The sequence below is a fragment of the Prorops nasuta genome, unplaced genomic scaffold (genome assembly GCF_024137725.1).
Source record: "Prorops nasuta isolate Cenicafe-Biocafe unplaced genomic scaffold, Cenicafe_Pnas_1.2 PNAS00006, whole genome shotgun sequence".
Classification (NCBI taxonomy): Eukaryota; Metazoa; Arthropoda; class Insecta; order Hymenoptera; family Bethylidae; genus Prorops; species Prorops nasuta.
The window spans coordinates 3370726-3389422 of NW_027116803.1; the positions used below are offsets into that span (position 1 = coordinate 3370726).

At 36.8% G+C, this 18697-nt stretch overlaps 2 protein-coding genes across 3 annotated transcripts; both read right to left on the reverse strand.

Moving 5' to 3' along the window:
* Positions 1-3328: 3328 nt before the first annotated feature.
* Positions 3329-6742, reverse strand: LOC136774349 (odorant receptor 85b-like). 2 transcript variants are annotated; one of them, XM_066728584.1, is made up of 9 exons: positions 6420-6742; positions 5500-5616; positions 4766-4883; positions 4410-4671; positions 4201-4323; positions 4029-4119; positions 3781-3923; positions 3584-3716; positions 3329-3489 (listed from the first exon to the last, which is right to left on the reverse strand). In XM_066728584.1, the coding sequence occupies exons 1-9, from the start codon at positions 6591-6593 to the stop codon at positions 3430-3432; spliced, it is 1221 nt and encodes a 406-aa protein (XP_066584681.1). In that variant the 5' UTR covers positions 6594-6742; the 3' UTR covers positions 3329-3429. The 2 variants fall into 2 exon arrangements, with proteins under 2 accessions (XP_066584681.1, XP_066584680.1); XM_066728583.1 differs by having other exon boundaries at positions 3329-3716.
* Positions 6743-7277: 535 nt separating this feature from the next.
* Positions 7278-18475, reverse strand: stg1 (stargazin-like protein). Its single transcript, XM_066728220.1, has 8 exons — positions 17078-18475; positions 10752-10844; positions 10299-10442; positions 9930-10018; positions 9591-9746; positions 9302-9514; positions 8701-8879; positions 7278-8609 (listed from the first exon to the last, which is right to left on the reverse strand). The coding sequence occupies exons 1-7, from the start codon at positions 17460-17462 to the stop codon at positions 8712-8714; spliced, it is 1248 nt and encodes a 415-aa protein (XP_066584317.1). The 5' UTR covers positions 17463-18475; the 3' UTR covers positions 7278-8609; positions 8701-8711.
* Positions 18476-18697: the final 222 nt, after the last annotated feature.

The following is an 18697-nucleotide window of genomic DNA, read 5'->3' on the forward strand; positions in this document are numbered from 1 at the left end:
TGTAAAAGCGACCAGCAAAAAATATTAAGAAAGATTACCAATGGTAGAAATTACCGATTAATTTACATCTGAAAATTTCGAAAATATTTTTAAGTTGTTTCATGAAAATTTCAAGTAGAAATCGTCAAAGGATTCTCCTATTATCTCGAACAGCTGTTTCTTCACACGAGTTCTTCAAATATTAAAACCACATAACCAACATATAATGCACGAGCACTTTAAACTTTTCTTGGACCTAGACCGTTAATTTAGAAAAATATAGCGTCGACTCTATTGATTGACATTCATAATGATTATTCGTGTATCAGGATGAGCTATGTACAAGCAAATGAAATAATTTCAGTCAGATAGACTCGTACTATATAGAGCAGTAAGCTCTTTTTTTTGAAAGAATTATAATACGACTTTTTATGAATTCAAAAATATCACGCCTATATTAGTGTTTCAATTAGCCATGTGCTGCATATTTATGGATAATAATAAACGAGCGGTGAATGTTCATCGCAGTCAGCAGTGCGTACATACATCCGTTCTGTCGTATTGTACAATGGCTTTCATCGCACGGTACAAAAGGAATCGTATTACGCCTCGATCAAGAAATATATCATTCTCGAATAAATTCAATGCTGTTTTCTAAATTTTATAGAATATAAAAAGTATATTGTGAGTCTCGGTGTGACATAATTACCAACTATAGTTGTGAATTCGTTTAGTTATACATGCTTGCTCTCGCTTGAGAAAGGATCTTTCGGCAAAATTAATTGCGAGCTAGATATAAATGGTCGAAGAAGCTCTCTAATAGTATACTGTATATGATTTGAAAATTGCGACGGCCAAACTTGCTGTATAAGTTACACGGTAGCGTCGGCGGTATAGATATGTTTGATTATCTACTACTTTTATATGTACTTGCCGTCGAGACACTACCGAGTCTCTTGATTTACGCGCCCCGTCCCGACTTTGCCGTTTGATCACGAGTGATTATCAAAGTCCAGTGGATAAAGACGCGTGTATAGTCAGACGCGCCGCTGTTGGGGAACGCGAGGGAGGGAAGAAAACGCTAATGTTACTGTTATTGCATTATTTCGATGTAAAAGTTGTAGGTGAATTGTACAATTGTTCGTGTCATCGATGTTATTTTCGTAGTAAGCTATTGGTAGGATAATCACATGAATGGAAAATTTGCTTGTTAATAGAGTATCAAAGGTATAGCCTTGTAGTAGAAAATCTAGTTTATAAATGTACCTAATTCCAATTTGTCAATAAAAAAAAAACTTTAATTTTTATCAGCTTTTTTTTCTCGTTGTTTCAGATAAATGCAAATACCGCAAGTCTGTTCCCGTCCAAGATGAAACTCAAAAAGGAACCATATATGATAAAATTAAATTCATTCTTGTTGCTATACGAATATATAACAAGGAGTAATTGGTGATTTTCAGCTGTCTTAAACATGGTTGTCATTCAAGTTTTTCTCTCCTCGATCGAGTTTGAGAATAGACACGTGCACGCCACATTTCCCAAAGGAGTAATAACTTCAGGTGCGACTTCACTCTGATCCTGGTTTGGATTGTTATCCTCTGCATTCTTATGACCGGTTGTGCTTTCATGCTTTTCTCCAGGAAACGTAAGAGGGCCAAAGCGCCAACGGAGGAAATTGCTATGGCTGATGAACCAACGGCTATTGGTCGTTAATCAACTTTCTAATTCTGCAAGCGTATTTTTGCGCAATTACTTATACGATTTTAAGATTTACGCCAAAGTATTCCACTTACCACCTCTTTGTCAACAGTGGCAGACTTCATATTTTAATGGAGATACATATATTTATAGTGGAGTATGTAAGAATTAAAATTAATATATTATATAATATGTCGTGATATGTCATTGTGATATTGAAGGAATATAGGCAATATGGCCTGTGAGATATGATATGGTACATACATTAATGTTTTGTAGTATCAAATTCAGTAAAACACAATCGATCCTTCTCTTTTCTTCTCTACCTCTCTTTCTCCTTATTTTTATCTACTAAAGTTATTAAGTCGATGTCTATATTTTTTAAAGACTATAATACACCAGCATTTAAATAGTGACAATAATTGCACAAAAAATTTGCATGGAAGTTTAAATAACAACTATTTCTTCTTGTAAAATTTATCTAGCGCGTGTAAATGTTAAGAATAGTATACAATATTCCGAAAAGTAATCTGCCGTTCATTTATGCTTTAATGAACCAGAACTGTTCCTAAAACCTTTAATTTTACATGTAAATCAATCTGGAAATTACGTTGTTTCATAAAGAGAGTATGCGATCAGAAATTATTTATTCATATGTGTAGGACTGATTTGAAGTAGTCACATGTATAAGGGTTAGGCGAAAAAAACATATAAGAATAGTACCGTTGCTATATGGTGGTATTTTTTTTATATAACAGTGGAAACTTCGATAGTACTGTGCTAATCACATTAACTGATTCCATTTATATAAATTTATGCAGGTACGTCTAAAATTGATTAAATGGCACTTTATGGAGAAGATATTACTCTATATACTGTACCTTTTTAAAATTAAAAATTGTGCAAGCAATTTAATAATATGGTGTGATTAAGTCGCGTACATGTTTATACCATAATTAACATGAACTCTTACAATAAATATTGCATTTGTATTTGCTAGTGTGTTATGCGTCTTTATAATAAATTAAAGAAAATTATGCATGTGTACATACCCCATTTATACTCCATACGATGATATTGTAATATAAATCCGTTGTTCCTAAGTTGATATACTGTAACATATATATATATATATATATATATATGTATATATATACAGTCATATTGTTTTATTTATAAAATTGACATTTTCTAACTGTACCAATAAAATGTATTTAAAAAAAGAAATCTGTGCAAGTAATGTTTCTTTTTTAATAAAACTATATCTATTGTTGAGAGTTAATAACACAATTTGCTCGGAGTTTAAAGGGTTAATATAAATATTTGTATAACGAGTCATCCCTTATTCTCCTACTTAAATAATTTAATTGATTTCGCAAACTTATACTAAGGGGAAAGTTGACTGTTTTCTTTATACAGGGTACTGTACATTTTAGCTAATCACAGTAAAAGCATCTTAATTAATGGAAGAATTTATTCTAGATGAACTCCTCTGATCCTTTCCAGTTACTCAAATATCTGAAAAAAATACTAATGGTATTTGACTAGATGTTAGAGCTGCAGAATTCTTTATCTAATTAAATTATTAATCTTCATCCTTTTTTATATCTATATATATATTTCTTACCTAGGACTTTTTGCAATATGTATAAAATTTAAAATAAATATATCTAACAATTTTTTATAGTGTGCCTTTTAACAATGCTTAATATGTGTTTCTATTAAGGAATTTATCAAAATTTTCGAATTTAACTACTTTGCTTTGTTTAGTGACAAAGCTATCGTGAAGTAAGAGACAACTGTCTTCACCCACTGAAAAATAAACATCATTATGAATGCAATAAAAATGTAAGAATGCAGAAGATACCAAATCTATTAGGCAAAGTAGCAATAATGAATCTCTTACCACTGTAAAGATCTCAAAGCCTAAAATAAAAAGCTTGCTAGCTGTAACATAGGATGTTTTACTTGCTTTTGCTAATACAATGACAATCATCTTTTGATAATTAAGTGGCAAGAAGTGCCAATCTCCATTATATCTTAAAAGAATTTTATTAAATGCATTTGGTAAATAAAACATATAGGTATTATCGTTAAACTTACACTGATGTATAAAAGTTATTACTTGAATCCATTAACATTTGACCCGGTAAAATATTGATGAATAAACGAATAAATTGGCTGCCTACGAAAACCGCATATCTGAATGTTTCATGATATTCTTTCTTGTCCAACGAATATATAACCTTAGTTAAATTTTGAACACTTTATAGGACTTCATAAAAATCTTTTAAAAGCTTAATTATAAAAAACTGGAATTACTTAAGCGATAGACAAAATATATTACTTACATGCATCATGCATAAACTACTTTGTAATGTACACAGAATTAATTCTATTGCGCAAGGATATGTGAATGTTTCTTCAACCAAATCGTTAAATCTAAAAAAATACCAAAACATTAGTAACTGTAGAAATTAAATAACTAATAAATAATTGTGATGAAGATAGTTTGATTATTACTGAAATGCTTTATGATGAAAATTCACGGCACGTTGCCATATAGCTCCAAGCGTTCTTTTTTTTTCCTTGTAATCGTTTAAAGTTTCTTCATTACGATTATATAGTAAATATTCAAATGTATATCTTAAACATTACATTTCATTAATAGTATGTTCTACATATATAATATAGTGGAAACGGATTATATCATGATACCAGAATTAACTTACCCTGTTACTTCAAACAATGCACAATTATGTATAATATATGTTGTATAGCTAGTATCATAGCACACTAAAGTGCTTATGGTACACCAAACTGATATATAAATATAAATTAAAAAAGGTATCTGGTGATTTGCTTGATTTATTCCAAATTCCATTTCAGCGATTGTTGGTATGTCCCGTGATACGTTAAGAGGTTTTACTATATTCATCACTATAGTAGGAATCGACACAGATACAAACGCGACTGCCGTAAAAATTGCATATCCTGAAATTAAGCTTTCCTTAATATTTACTTATCTAAACAGTGCTTTATTTACGTTGATTAACAAAAAGAGAGATTTGTTTGTGAGAGTACAAACCAACTATAAATTGAGCTGCAAACCTTGCATATTTTCCATATTTTCGAAATATTTTCTTTTCTCCTCTAAAGCATATGTTATCCCAATCATCGAACATTAAATTATTCATTTCAGTAATCTGCAAGAAAATGGTGTTAAAATTTTTGATACTGTGCTGGCTTCGGCGTTTCGTATATTCTATACTTGTATAAATACATATGATTTATATAGGAAAGGAACAAACTTTAACTTTATAAATAAATAATTAATACTGAAACGTAAAATAATAGTTGAAACACAGAGTGTAAAAAGAAATATTTTACTTCTATATGTGCTGCACAGATGCCATTTTAATACCTGTACTTATTTATTATCTATTGAATTTAGTTGTTCTCTAAATAAACTTTTGTTCTTAATTCCATTTAATTTTTCGAGTAATCATTTCAATCGTTATAAATATACTCTACAAATTCACACCGAATATTTGAGAAAGACGAAGTTCTGGAAGAAAGTGAAAAAGGTTACGGTATTGAAATAACATATGAGGCACGTGTAAAAGTTAAATCTTTTTTGCATTATGCCTGACCTACTACTCTTTACTGTAGTTTTATTATTTATGCATTAAAAATGAAAATGCTGTTTGTTACATATTTCAAATATGCTTTACTAGTACAGTTAATACGAAACGTCGGAGTCATTTTAATTCTGATGAATTCTTCCTCAAATGATGTTAATATGTTAAGAAGAATAATTACACTTTTCTTCTTGTATAAAATAGTAAATTGATTTAATAATCCTGCGCTTATAGCACTGGTGATTGAAATACATTGAACAATGAGATCCATATCATCTGTTTCTTCAAGCTTGAGTAGCTGCAGGAAGATAATAATAGTTAATGAATATTAAAAGTTATGAATTTAACAAATATTGTAGTTGCTTCAATTCTGAATAGTTAAAAAATATCTATCTTAAGTTACTGCATAGAGTGCAAATTTTTTAATATAAAACACTTCTGTAACATAAAATTTTCCATTAGGAAATTTTGTATATCCCTTCTTTAAATAGAGCGTATGGTTTAGAGGGATAATTTTGTGATAAAAAAATTATTACAAAGACTTAAGTTGAAAAATTATTTAGCAAGTAACAAACCATATCGCAATTAAAGCACCGGCACCTAAAATGGCACAATGTTTACTAAAATATATATAAATAACAATTTGAAAATAATTAACACAAAAATTATGTAATTATATATATATATATATATTTTTAAAAATAAATAGATGACCTAGGCTCAACCGATAAGCATAATTCACGTGTTGAAAACTTTGATGGATCTCACTATTAGAAATATCAAAGGATTTTTAGTTCGTAATAGGCTAATACCCGTGAAAACTCATACTTGTATAGTATGGTATTACACAATAAGAGCAGTAACACCAATAACTAAATCCTTTATATTATTGCTGACTAACCGCAAGCAAATGTTATCATTTGTGCCATAACAAATTGCAATACCATAAAAATGTGTTATATTTATCATAAAATTTTAAATATTTATTGTTATTATTTTTTATGAAAAATATTTTTGGTTTTTAAATATTAGCAACGTGTCAAATCACTATACATGGCCATATTTGTGGTTGCGTGCGCGCATACTATTATAATAACGTACAACACCAGTCAGAGCAGCCGTAGTCATCATTGTACTTAGACAAAGGAATACTTTTCGAAATAGTGGATTTTGTCCTGGCCATTGGTAAATAATTTTAAGAAGTTTTCTATGTAGACTATAAAATTCTTTGCTATCTGGACGTTCCGAAACAAATTTGAACTGAGGCTCATCCATAGTAGGTTTAATTGTTTGGAGGGTAAGTAATCCAAAAAATAAGGTGCAACAGCGACGGATATATTGTTTGTAGAAGCGACCAGCAAAAAATATTAAGAAATATTACCAATGGTAGAAATTACTGATTAATTTACATCTTAAAATTTCGAAAGTAATTTTAAGTTGTTTCATGAAAATTTCAAGTAGAAATCGTTCGAAGGATCCTCCTATTATCCCGAACAGCTGTTTCTTCACACAAGTTCTTCAAATATTAAAACCACATAACCAACATATAATGCACGAGCACTTTAAACTTTTCTTGGACCTAGACTGTTAATTTAGAAAAATACAGCGTCAACTTTATCGACTGACGCTCATAACGATTATTCGTGTATAAAGTTAAGCTAAGTATTCAAGCCAGTGAAATATTTTTAAACAGCTACACTGAGCAATGTAGTCATTAGAATTAAATAACTGTTTATCTGAATAATCGCTATAAAATATTTACATGATATTAATAACATTTAGTTAAATGAATTAAAAATAATTTGATTCGAGTAATTTTTTTTTATTCGAATCAGTCATTTATTAAAAAAAAGTAAACATTTATTTGCGACTATTCTCGATTGAATATTTATTTTGAATCAAATCATTTTTTTCTTGTTGTAGCATCGCACTATAGACTAGTAAGATCTTTTTAAATAAGGAATTATAATACGTCATTTTTAAAAATCCAAACATAACGTATATATATTTATTTTTCAATCAGCCATGTGCATGTGTATGGATAATAATAAACGAGCGATGAATATTCATCGTAGTCAGCAGTGTGGACATCCGTGATGTCATATTGTACAATGGCTTTCATCGTACGGTACAAATGGAGTCGTATAAAATTTTGTTGACAATAGAAAGTGTTATACAATCGACTATTAGTAGATGCAATATATAATATACGTAGAATATTCTTATCAATATTTTTCGCAGTGCGCTGCTGTTTATAGCTTAAAAAAATGCTGCCAAAAAGGATTGGACCTAGTTACAATGTTCGCTGTATGTATATATATATATATATATCCAAAGACAATAAGCTCTCCGGCAGAATACAATAACAATACCTGTAACATTGAACTCTGAAAGTAAGTCTGTAAATGTTATTTATACGCCTCGATCACGAAATATCATTCTGGAGTAGATTCAATGCTGATTCCTTAATTTTATAAAATCTAGAAAGTAGTTAATTATACGGCAGAAATGCATATTTCTGTATGGAGCACTATATGTATTTTTGCATAGTGTGTATAATGTACGAAAACGTATTTTTACTATAATAACGATTAATATTGAATAGAAAGGAATGTCTTCAGCACCGCTGCTCGAAGGGAATTAACATCCCTTTACACTTTATATAATTCTATATATGTATATATATATATATACACATATAGTCTAAATGTGTGCTTTTTTTGAACAAAAGCCATAAGTGATTATTCGTTCAGTCGCGATACGCGAATTCACAAATTCTTTTCTGCAACATAAGTTGGTTTAGCATCGACACTACTCGCAATCAATTCCGCAATGTGTCACAATTCTCTAGATTCGCAACGATAGGACGGTTTGCTTCAGTCAGGTAAATCTTTCGAAAGTTTATAAGAAGTGTGAGAAATGCGTGTGCGTCCGAATAACGAATGAGGCACGAATGCACTTAACTAATCGAGTTCTTGCAGTTGACGAAAGGCATAATGCGAATACACTACACACGAGTAATTTTTCGTTTCTATGAAGCTGAAAGAGAAATTCTCGTGCTTCTTCAGAGTCTGCACTCGATGAGTGTTGTTGTCTGTCATATGAAACTTCAATGTATAAGCCGGATTAACGATATTTCCTAGCGATGGTCAAATTTATCGTAGATCCTCGACTGTCTTCGCTGATTCTTGTCTCGCCTTATTGTCATCATCATCGTCACCCGCATCGTGATTATCTCCAAAGTCGTTATCGTCGTCGTCGCTTGCGACAGTCTGCACGAGCCTCGCGTACCTGTACATATTTAAAAGTAACAATGATGAAATATATAAATTAAAAGGACATTTGTGTGTGTGATGCGTGCATGGTGAATGGGAAATTTTACCTGACGTTGTATCAGACAGGAGTAGTTCTCCTTAAAGTATCGAAAGCCCAGTCGCTACCTCGAAGTAGTGGTGGTGGTGGAAGCTGCTCCTCAAGGTTAAAAGTAACAAATTCGTGCTGCTGTCCACTAGGACTGTAGTCCTCCGCTTCTTCCTGTAGAACATCAGCCGTCGTGCTGACCTGAAAGGACCCGTTTTGTATGAGCAATTCATTGGAAGAATTTAGTGAAGAACATTGGTAAATGAAAGAAAGCTTTAAAAATAATATATTTAGAGTTTAAAAGATGTTGTACTCGATAGATTTTATTTTGTGTAACTTTGGTTTCTTTGTGCTTAGTAACTTAAGGATATTCAAGTGAGAATTTGTATAATTTTATATACTTGTAGGATGAATTTAGTTTAAAAATAATATTATTATTGACAACGCTAATGCTTATGCACTATTTTACAAGTTCGTTTTGCTATAAAGCCATTGTATCGGTGCGCTCAGTCCTTAGTACATTATACTAATTTTACTATTATGAATTATTTAGTAATTAAGATTTTGTGACGTGACACGACCATTCAATAATGTTTTCAATTTGTCCTAATGAATTTTATTACCGTTTGTGTAGTGAGATCCCTGGGAAATTGACAGGAATATTCGTGACAGTCGAGATTCTGCGGCGGTGGTAGAAATTCGTCAAAGTCAACGTGATCGACCGAATCTCTGCTGAAAAAGTATCTCTTCTGATGTCTCTCGCAGAGAAAACTGCCATGACTCAGAGCAACGTGATTCGAGTGCTGTATACGATGATTATCGAGATGATAGACCTCCTGAAATGGATTTTTCCAGATTTTAATATCGAGAGGTGTAAAGAGAGATTCTCCTCGTGAGGATTATGCTACGAACCGCGTAATTTTTTCGCGTGGAGCCCCTTTTCACCAGCTCTTGCTGATGCCATGAGATATACAGGAAGATTGCATATGTACCAGCCACCTCGGTAGTGATGAAGCCACTCACGTATAGCAAAAAGGAAAATCCATACTTGTATGTGAAAGGTGGTCCCTGCAAAGATCGTATGATTACTCTCGATTCACAAGCTCCATTCACCTTAAATTATACATATGTAGTATATACGAGTAACTTATTAATTATTATAAAATTCAACTTTGAGCATATAAAAATTAACAGTTTCAACCTTTTCTAGAGTTATAGACAATTGTGGGGATTATCGGAGATTGAACTGACCTGAAAGGATGATCTCGGTCTGAGCTTACTTCCAACTTCAGCCTTAAAGATAGATATGTACATGACCATACCGACCAGCATGAGTAAACCTGAATATAATGGAGAAGGATCGAAACGAAAGAAGGGCAAAATGAAAGGGAGTAGTGGAAAAGAACTTGATTAAATTTGCGTTTAACGTACGACAGCGTTTAAATTATAAGAGAGCTTACGAGGAGTATGTTTAAGTATTTTAGGAATTGAGAGACAAATGTGCAATGAATGGAGGATGAACGAGGGGGCGAGAGGGATGAGATTACACAGTGTGGAATCTCGCGCGTGGATGAAATCTGGCAGGGGAGTAGGAGTTTGGCAGACTGCTTTCTTACTTACCGGACACGATAAAAACTACACCGGCGATAAAAACGCAAAGTCTGTGTTTCGGGTGGGTGACGTGTGCAGCGAAGTAACAAACTTCAGCGATCACCAGCAGTGACGTAGCGGCGAAGAAAAACATGGCCGATTTTGTGACAGCGTCTGCAAAGAGTGAGCGAGTAATGAGAATTTCTCCGCATATGAGACAGCGAGCGATATATCATCGTTCATCATGGTTAAATTATTTCAGCCGATTAATCATCGCTGTACTATGTGTGCCTATCCAGAAAAATTTTAATCAAGAACGCTAATATTATTATTATACTGGTCTTATCGGATTAATCAAGGAAAATGGATTAATCGTGTGTGTCTGATAACGATTCGAGAGAGCCAAGCAGGACCCTTTCGAATGGAGCAAACTTTCAAATAAATCGCTTGTTTCTTCTCTATAGGTTCCTCGCTGGTGCTTACAAGGTATTGCCATTGTTGAATCACTCGGATCTGGACTGTACTCTTCGTTGGGGAAGTAGTCGATACTGGAGCACTCGTACTCCATGCGTGAGCCTGTAACATAAAGGAATAAAGGAGTGGATTTCGTTACTTTTTCACGCTGCCGGATAACAAGCGTCACTTTTCCAGGGGTAATGAAATGTTTTCCTCGCCTTTCCCCGTTTTTTCCAGCGGTGAAAAACCTCCTTGAAAAGTGATCGCCACTTAAAGCTGATTGGAGCGTTATTTGTATCAGCTCCTATTTATTCCCTTTCTTTCCTGCTCCTCGTAAAAATTAAGCCCTTCGAAGGATTTGCCGAGTATTATCAGCGAATTTCTAGCGTGAATTATTCGTGCGGTAAATCTCTGAGGAATCCTCTAATCGACAGCGACGCGTTAGCCGTGCAATGACAGTTGAAATTAGAGTCGACTAAGGCACGATAGATACTCGGTACATTAATCAATAGAAAAGCTGGCATGCAACTTCCAAAAACTGCCACACTGTACCATCTATTCGAGACTTCGCGTCACGCTAACGACGCCCCGGCTTAAATTCCTACTTTTTATTTACCTGCCGTGCTTTCAATATAGCCGATATTTCGTCGTAAAAAATCCTCTGTACTGCTATATATATATATATATATATATATGTATATCTATATCCGTTTCATTGCCCGAGCTACGCTTCGCTGTGTAATTTGGTTTTTATTAAAAGCTTAGATTCAATCATTTTTTGCACGATTATATATATTTACCATAATACATATATATATATACATGTCTGTCTGAACTTTGCAAATTAGATACTGAATTAAACGATGAAATTCATGACAACCATCCAACTGTTTGAGGAGAACAGAATTCATCTCACGAGCGTTTTACCTTTACTATATACAGTAACAAATTGTACGCTCGTGAAAGCTAGCTTTTTTTTATTTTTGACAGAGTCGGTGTTCTGGCGCCTGTGGAATTTCTGATATTCGATAGTCTGGGCACTGCGTAACTAGGATTCAGATGAAATTTTAATTTCGATAGATTTCTATTTTGCGCAAAAGCGTTTACAGAGTAGCCAAGGATGGGGTGTAGAAATAAAGAGGAATGAGGGTGAAAAAGTGTTTATCGTTTTTCCTTTTAATTTCAATGTTTTCAAACTATTCGTATAATAGCTGTATTCTTTATATTCTCCGATCGAAGAAAATCTGATGAATAGTTTTTTGATATGCCGATAAAAATTCCATAAAAAAGTAACAACTGCAGCAATTTGTGTGGTGCGAGATCGTTCGCTCGCATTGGCATATACAGGATCCGCCATCTAAAACATACCGATAAAGCATGCACGTATAAGGAAACGTTTATGTTTATACATCCGTGATTACTAAGGATATGAAAATCTTGCTTAAGATCTCTCTGAATGGAAATACTACATAAGGAATATCTAAAAAGTCCTTTTGTGAAAAATTTAATATAGCTCTTATATATATATATATATATATATATAACAGTTATATAGGATGAGAGGCACGTTTTCTCTCATACATGATACGGTTCGTTTTAAGTGGCGGACCCTGTATATTGAATCGATCAAACGCGATGCCCTTTCATCTCGTTTTCTCTCTCGGGTTTAATTAAAACGCAGCCGTCAAAGGACATTAACGCTCTGCTCTAAGAGCGCACTCCGAATTTCTTCTTTGAATCACTCGGCAGTGCTCATTCTACCCTCGTTGCCTTCGATAATTTCATTGTCGAATTATTTCCGTTAGAAAAAAGTGGCAATCGAAGTGTATAAAAAAAACTCGAGTTTATTCACTTTAGGCAGAAAAGGATTCTCGTATGGCGCGAGGATCACTTTGAATTAAGACTTTGTGTTATTAACGATAAAGCTCAGCTCGCTAACTAACTAAATAAGCTTAAAATAGACAAACTTGTCGTCTAATATATTTACTGTCGCAATATTCACGTAAACTGACATCTTAATTAGTTGTTTGACTTGTTTCGGCTTTGCGTTATATGAAAAGTTATTCTGTATTTTATAAACTGAGCTTCTAGAAGTTCAATGGAGATAGCAGCAAGTTCGTGGAAAGATAAATCTTTAGCAAAGCTGATTCTGTGTTGCTGGAAAGATAATCCACCGTAATGTGTTGTAGTACCGGGGTGATTATTTCGCGAATGTTTCGAGGGACGAATGTACGATGTATATTTGAGCGGTCGAAAGGAGTAATATTAAGTGGAGGAGGACTATATATATATATATATATATATATATATATATATATACACGGACTAGAATAGAAGACGAAGGGACGAAGCGCGCAAACCGTCGATACGAAAAATTGTCGTTTCGAGATTTTGTCAAAGCAGTAGTGTGCAGTACGACGCTGTATTTTTGCTCGTGTATATTTTCCGTTGGCCAGATAGCAACGCGGCATTATTATTACAAGCTTTATGGGTGCTTGCTCGTAAAGCGAGGAAAACGACTGTGAGGACGCTCGTAATGCGCCCCCGAAAATCTGTGCCAAGTGCGTTTTTGCCATTCCTCTCAGAAAGCTAGAAGAACTACGAGAGAGAAAGAGAAAGAGAAGAGAGGGGGGAGGGGGGAGGGGGAGGTATAGAGGTGGGGACCAGAGGATGGAGAATGGGACGAAACCGATCAGGCCTTCTCCATCGTCGTAAAATAAATCCAAAGCATTCCACGGCATAAACGCAATATTTTCATGCATCTGTCATTCCATACCTCGTTACCCATTTTCCATCACTATATACATGCGAGCCACCACGGAAAGCGTTAACTTTTCCGAGGGCCCTCAAAATGCTAGCTGTAAATCTCTCGGCTCTTTTTATTGTCGAACGTCATCAGTGCGAATGACTTTCGTTTCCGCTTTGTCAGGAAACTGGTGTACAATCCGCTAAATGGTGCCAGCGATGCTAACTACGGAACCGGCAATAATCCTACCCTCCTCATTACCTTATATCGCACCCCATTCCCCCTCTCGCTCCCTCCGTCTGCAGCATCGAGCTCCCATCGAGCAACAGCTATATATACATACACGTATATATATATATATACCGACAGCATTCGGAATGCCATCCCGCATGAAATCGACGATTAATTCCACGCCAGATTGTGTGTGTCTCGCTCCTATACATAAGCATTATGGCGAAATGTAGAGACAATTTTTAACTACGCTCTGTTCTATATAATAGCTTGGATCGATTCGCGCGTTACACCCTCGAATATCGCGCGATGAGGAACGAAGCTCGCGTTGATGCGCACGGAGCTTTATCGTTTCGGCCGGACAATAAACGGTTGACCAGGCCCCGCGTTCCTGGATTTCTTATTTTCCCTATGGGACGATTTATCGCCGGGGATTTAGCAAGGCTCGCGTAGAGAAATGCGCGCGTATAGGTAAGTTTATGGCTACTTTGGCCCGGCAAGCATGGCGACGCGGCATTTTGAATAAATAGCGAGAATTAGCTGGAAGCGGGGCAGGGTTATACAGGTTTAGCCCGTGTCGGCCGTGTGCTGCAGGGTCGTTGGATTTCGTTCGGCGAGGAATGGGGAATCTGGCTGGCGAGCGTAGAACAGTCATTTCCGGCCAAGGACGGAAGTCGGTCGTATTGCCTGCCTTTCCTTCGATATTCCAGAATCGATAATACGGAGTCATTATCGATGACGAACTCTCTATATATACGGACGACTAATTATTCGTCAGTTTACTCGCTCTCCAACGCAAGATCTTTCAGCAACTCTGCCAAAGCTTTATTTTCGATCCTATATATCCTATGAAATTCTATACCCGATGCAACCTATCGATGCACATTCGGTAAATAACTAGTACACTGATTTCCATGAAGCGTCAATTCCAAACGCAATATTGGATGAGAGATAAATTCCAGGGGAATATTGGAAAATAACGCTCTCGTCTCTCTCGGAATATCGCTTATTAAACATTTCGGGGTGTTTTGTTGTAAATAAAACGAGTAACGAAGAACGATACGTATATATATATATGATTAGCGTTGACAAACTCGAGGATTGGATTAGAATTCCGGAATGATAATTCAGCGTCGTGGTATGCGAGAGACTTTAATGAAATTTGGCGCGTTAGGATAGAGCGTGAGGTGTGGGAAGAGGGGGGGGGGGGGGGGGGCAGGTGTATACGGTAGGACGGACAGGGACGCACGAGTCAGTTTAGTTTGTTATTAGGTATGAAATTTCAGAATGTAGGCGGACTGTCGTCGTGGGGCGTTGGAGAATCACGCAGCTGTGTGTGCTGGAGTCTCGCGGGGGACGAAGGGTTGACAATGGCATTATTTAACGTTAGAACGGCTAATTGGTACAAACGGCACCTACACACGCAAAGCGAAGATACCACGGCACGGCCCGATTACTCTATTAAACGCTCGGTCACATTTGTCACCGAGCTGGGGAGTCGAGTCGAGAGTTGGGCGCGACGCGAGTTTATCTGCGCTCGTCGCGTTTGATAACGGCTAACCGAGCCGTGAGACCCTCCCCTCTCCCCCTCATTCCTCATCCTCTCTCTCTCTCTCTCTCTCTCACTCTTCCCTTACCCCGAAATATCGATCGATAACGAAACCATTCGGATAAAAGCTCGGAAAAATTGCAAATAAAGCGATCGCGTCGCTCACCTATCGTTAGCCATCAGCCAAAAATTGCCATCCACTTGTTCAAGTATTGCTCGAATTTCACTCGCGTGAGAAAAGTCAACATGGAAATGTTGGGGATTTCACTGTCCGTGTAAGGTAAACGGCTGTGGAATTGCGTAGGAGCTAACGCGAGAAAGTTTCATTGTTTTGCAGGGATTCAAACAGTTGGTAAGTTTTTTCGCAAAGTGTGCCTGCAAATTCTAGTTAAGCAAGGAGACGTAATTTTCTTTGCCCAATCACTTCAGTTAACTAATAAAGGATTTATTTCCATAACGACTGCCAACTTTCGAAAGTATCCTCCTACTCGACGATAATTATTTTATCAGGTTGTAATTCCATTTATTTTTAATTTCTACTTGACGAAAAATAAGACGAATATTTAAACGATTCATCGATAAACCAACGTCGTTTATATTATCTTATTTCTTCTTTCCTTCGTCAGTTCCGAAATAGACGTTGCAAATCGACGGCTGCAACAAGGAAAGTGGTTTCCGGCAGGGACTGGTTGGTAACTGGTAACGAGTCATTTCCGACTTGCCGTGCTTTACCTTCCAGCCGGTGCCGTTTCCCAACTTTCCACCCTGTCCCCCCTCTCAACCATCCTACACTGCAGGGTTCGATAGAAGTCCACCAGCCACTTTTCCTGATGCCTACTTTTCAAAGATGCTGCCTGCGAAGCAACTTCCACTTAGGGTGCTGCGTCTAAAAACTCCACTGTGGTTTCGATAATTCGTTCAGTAGCCAAATTGCAGCATTTTCAAGCGATTTCCTGGAAACTATCATCCACCCTTTTACGTCAATAATTTAAAGAGGATTCGACAATGTATTCCTCGAATCTTCGATATTTGCCCAAAGAATTCCATCGTTGCCAAATTTTTCTTTCACCGTCAAACACAGTTCATTCTCCTATATACAGGTTTCACGTTTTGGTATTTTTTTATATTGATTCCTTTAAAGAGGAAAAGAGCCACGAGTTTATCGCGTTACAAAGGAGGGTGTCATCGCGACTAAGTGAAGTCACGCTATATGCTTCCACCTTCCATTACCACACACCTGTACTACAAAGACTACAACATAAGACCGAAACTAAAGTGAGGTCGAATTAGATTTTACAAAATAGAATTTTGCTTGGTAGGCGCTTGCACGTGCACTTTCAAAGAACCTCTCAGTCGATCCATTATTTATCCTAAGTAACCGAGCATTTGCTGCAACGCGCCTAAGATTTGAACTTTTCTCCAGCTATAGCAAAATATACTTAATTATTTCTTCCACCTTTAACTTATCGCGTGAAAATTTAATTTTGTTAACTTTGCACGCTCTAATTGGCATCGGATGATCGCGTTAAATCTCCATTAGAGAAGCTGTGTTTAACTAATACCGATCTCGTGTTAGGCTCGTAGCAATTTTGACGTCGATCTGCATGGACTGAGAATAATAATAACAAATAGCAGACGGTGTTGATCCAAAGTGAAAATCGTTATAATACATATATGTATACATAGTATATGTATAGATACAGCGAACGTGTTCAAATATGAAGATAGTCACGTGTGCCAGTTCACAGAGCATATACCACGTGATATATAATCGACGGAAAATCAGTAGTAATATTAAGTGACGTATAAAATGATTATCGTACTCACTAATTGCGACGCAGACCCTCCAGAGGCCGCTGTACGTGACTTTGCTATCTGGTTCCGCAGAGTCGTTGCTGGAGGTTTTGGGCAGTTTCTCCTCGGTGAGCAGCCACTCACCGGTGCTAATAGCGACAGTGACGACGAAAAGCGAGAGCATCGCCGAGATACTAGATGCAACGCCAAGACCGTTGCTTCCGGAATTTCCGGCGCTGGTACCAGTACCGTTGTCTCCTCCTCCTCCTCCACTGGTGTTTCTGCTCAGCACTCCACTCGCAGCGATACCCGAACTGCCAGTAGTACCACTGGCGCTACTGCTACACCCACTGCCACCGCCTCCAGCAGCTCCAGCACCGTCACTGCTCCCGTCGCAGCACCAGCAGCAACAAGACATCACCACTGTCCACCCTCCGCTCAATGGCTCATTCCCCAATCGATCTTCTTTTTCCACTTCTTTACTGCTATTTCTTTTTTTTTTCTTCTGCTTCTTCTTCTTCTTACTCCACACTCCTCTTCCTTGTTCCTGTTCCCACGTAAGCAATAGAGCGGAACTTTTTGATAGCAGAAATTCTTCCGATACCCTGATATTTATTGGCTATTCGAGAACAAGGAATTCCGGGCTCTTTATTTGACAAGGTTATCGTAAAAATAGAAAGCAGTTTAGTTTATTTTTACTGAAAAGAGGAAGAGGAGGAGGGGGACTAAGAAGAAGAAGAAGAAGAAGGTGGGATCGTGGTAGCCTCAATGGTAGTTTCAGTCTCTCGTGGTTGAACGTAGGTTGGCCTTTGGAAGGCCCGCTGACTGGATCCGCCAGTTTCAGTCAACTGGGCTAGTTGGAATTATGCGAGTAACGAGAGCAGCCACTGAGATATTCCTCGAGCGTCTTGGCCGGGGTGAAAAAAACCAGACTGCAGGTGTCTTCATTTCGGTTTGGCGGTTGGTTTTTTAGTGGAACATCATCCACTCCCTATGCTTATGGGTAAGGTGTTTTTTAATAGCGAGGAGGGGAGGGATGGCTGGGAGGTGGATGTAGGAATCCAGCTGTGAATGGTAACAGCATTATAGGGGGTCTCTTGCTAGAGTCGAGTCGAGTCGAGTCGAGTCGAGTAGAGTCGTATGGGAGACGAAAATTCCAGTGATAGAGAAGAGAGATTTCCCCAATCTGCGTCGTCCGGCGATCGTATGGGAAGATACTCGAGGAGCAGGAATTCCCGAGACTCCGGAGATGAAATTCTTCGATGAGATCGGAAGAAGGAGGAGATGTTCAGCAAATGAGTCGACTGAACGAATTGCGAATGATTGTTACAGCCGACTAGTGATGAAAGGAATGAAAGGAAGACTGAAAAGGAGCTTTCTCTTCTTTTTTCTTCTTATCCCCTCCCCCCTCACTCTCTCTCTCTCCCTCTCTCTCCCTTTCTCTCTCCCTTTATATATACGCAGCTTAATGCAAAAGCGACGCAAACCTATTTCCACATAATGAAGAATCTTCTCATTTTAATACAACGATACTTTGGTCTCCGGCAGTGCTGCTATTACTGTCACTGCAAAGCTTCGCTATAATTCCCATATAGAACGATCCTCGAGTAGACGGAAGCGCCATTAGCATTGTCGTCTGGAATCGAGCGGGAT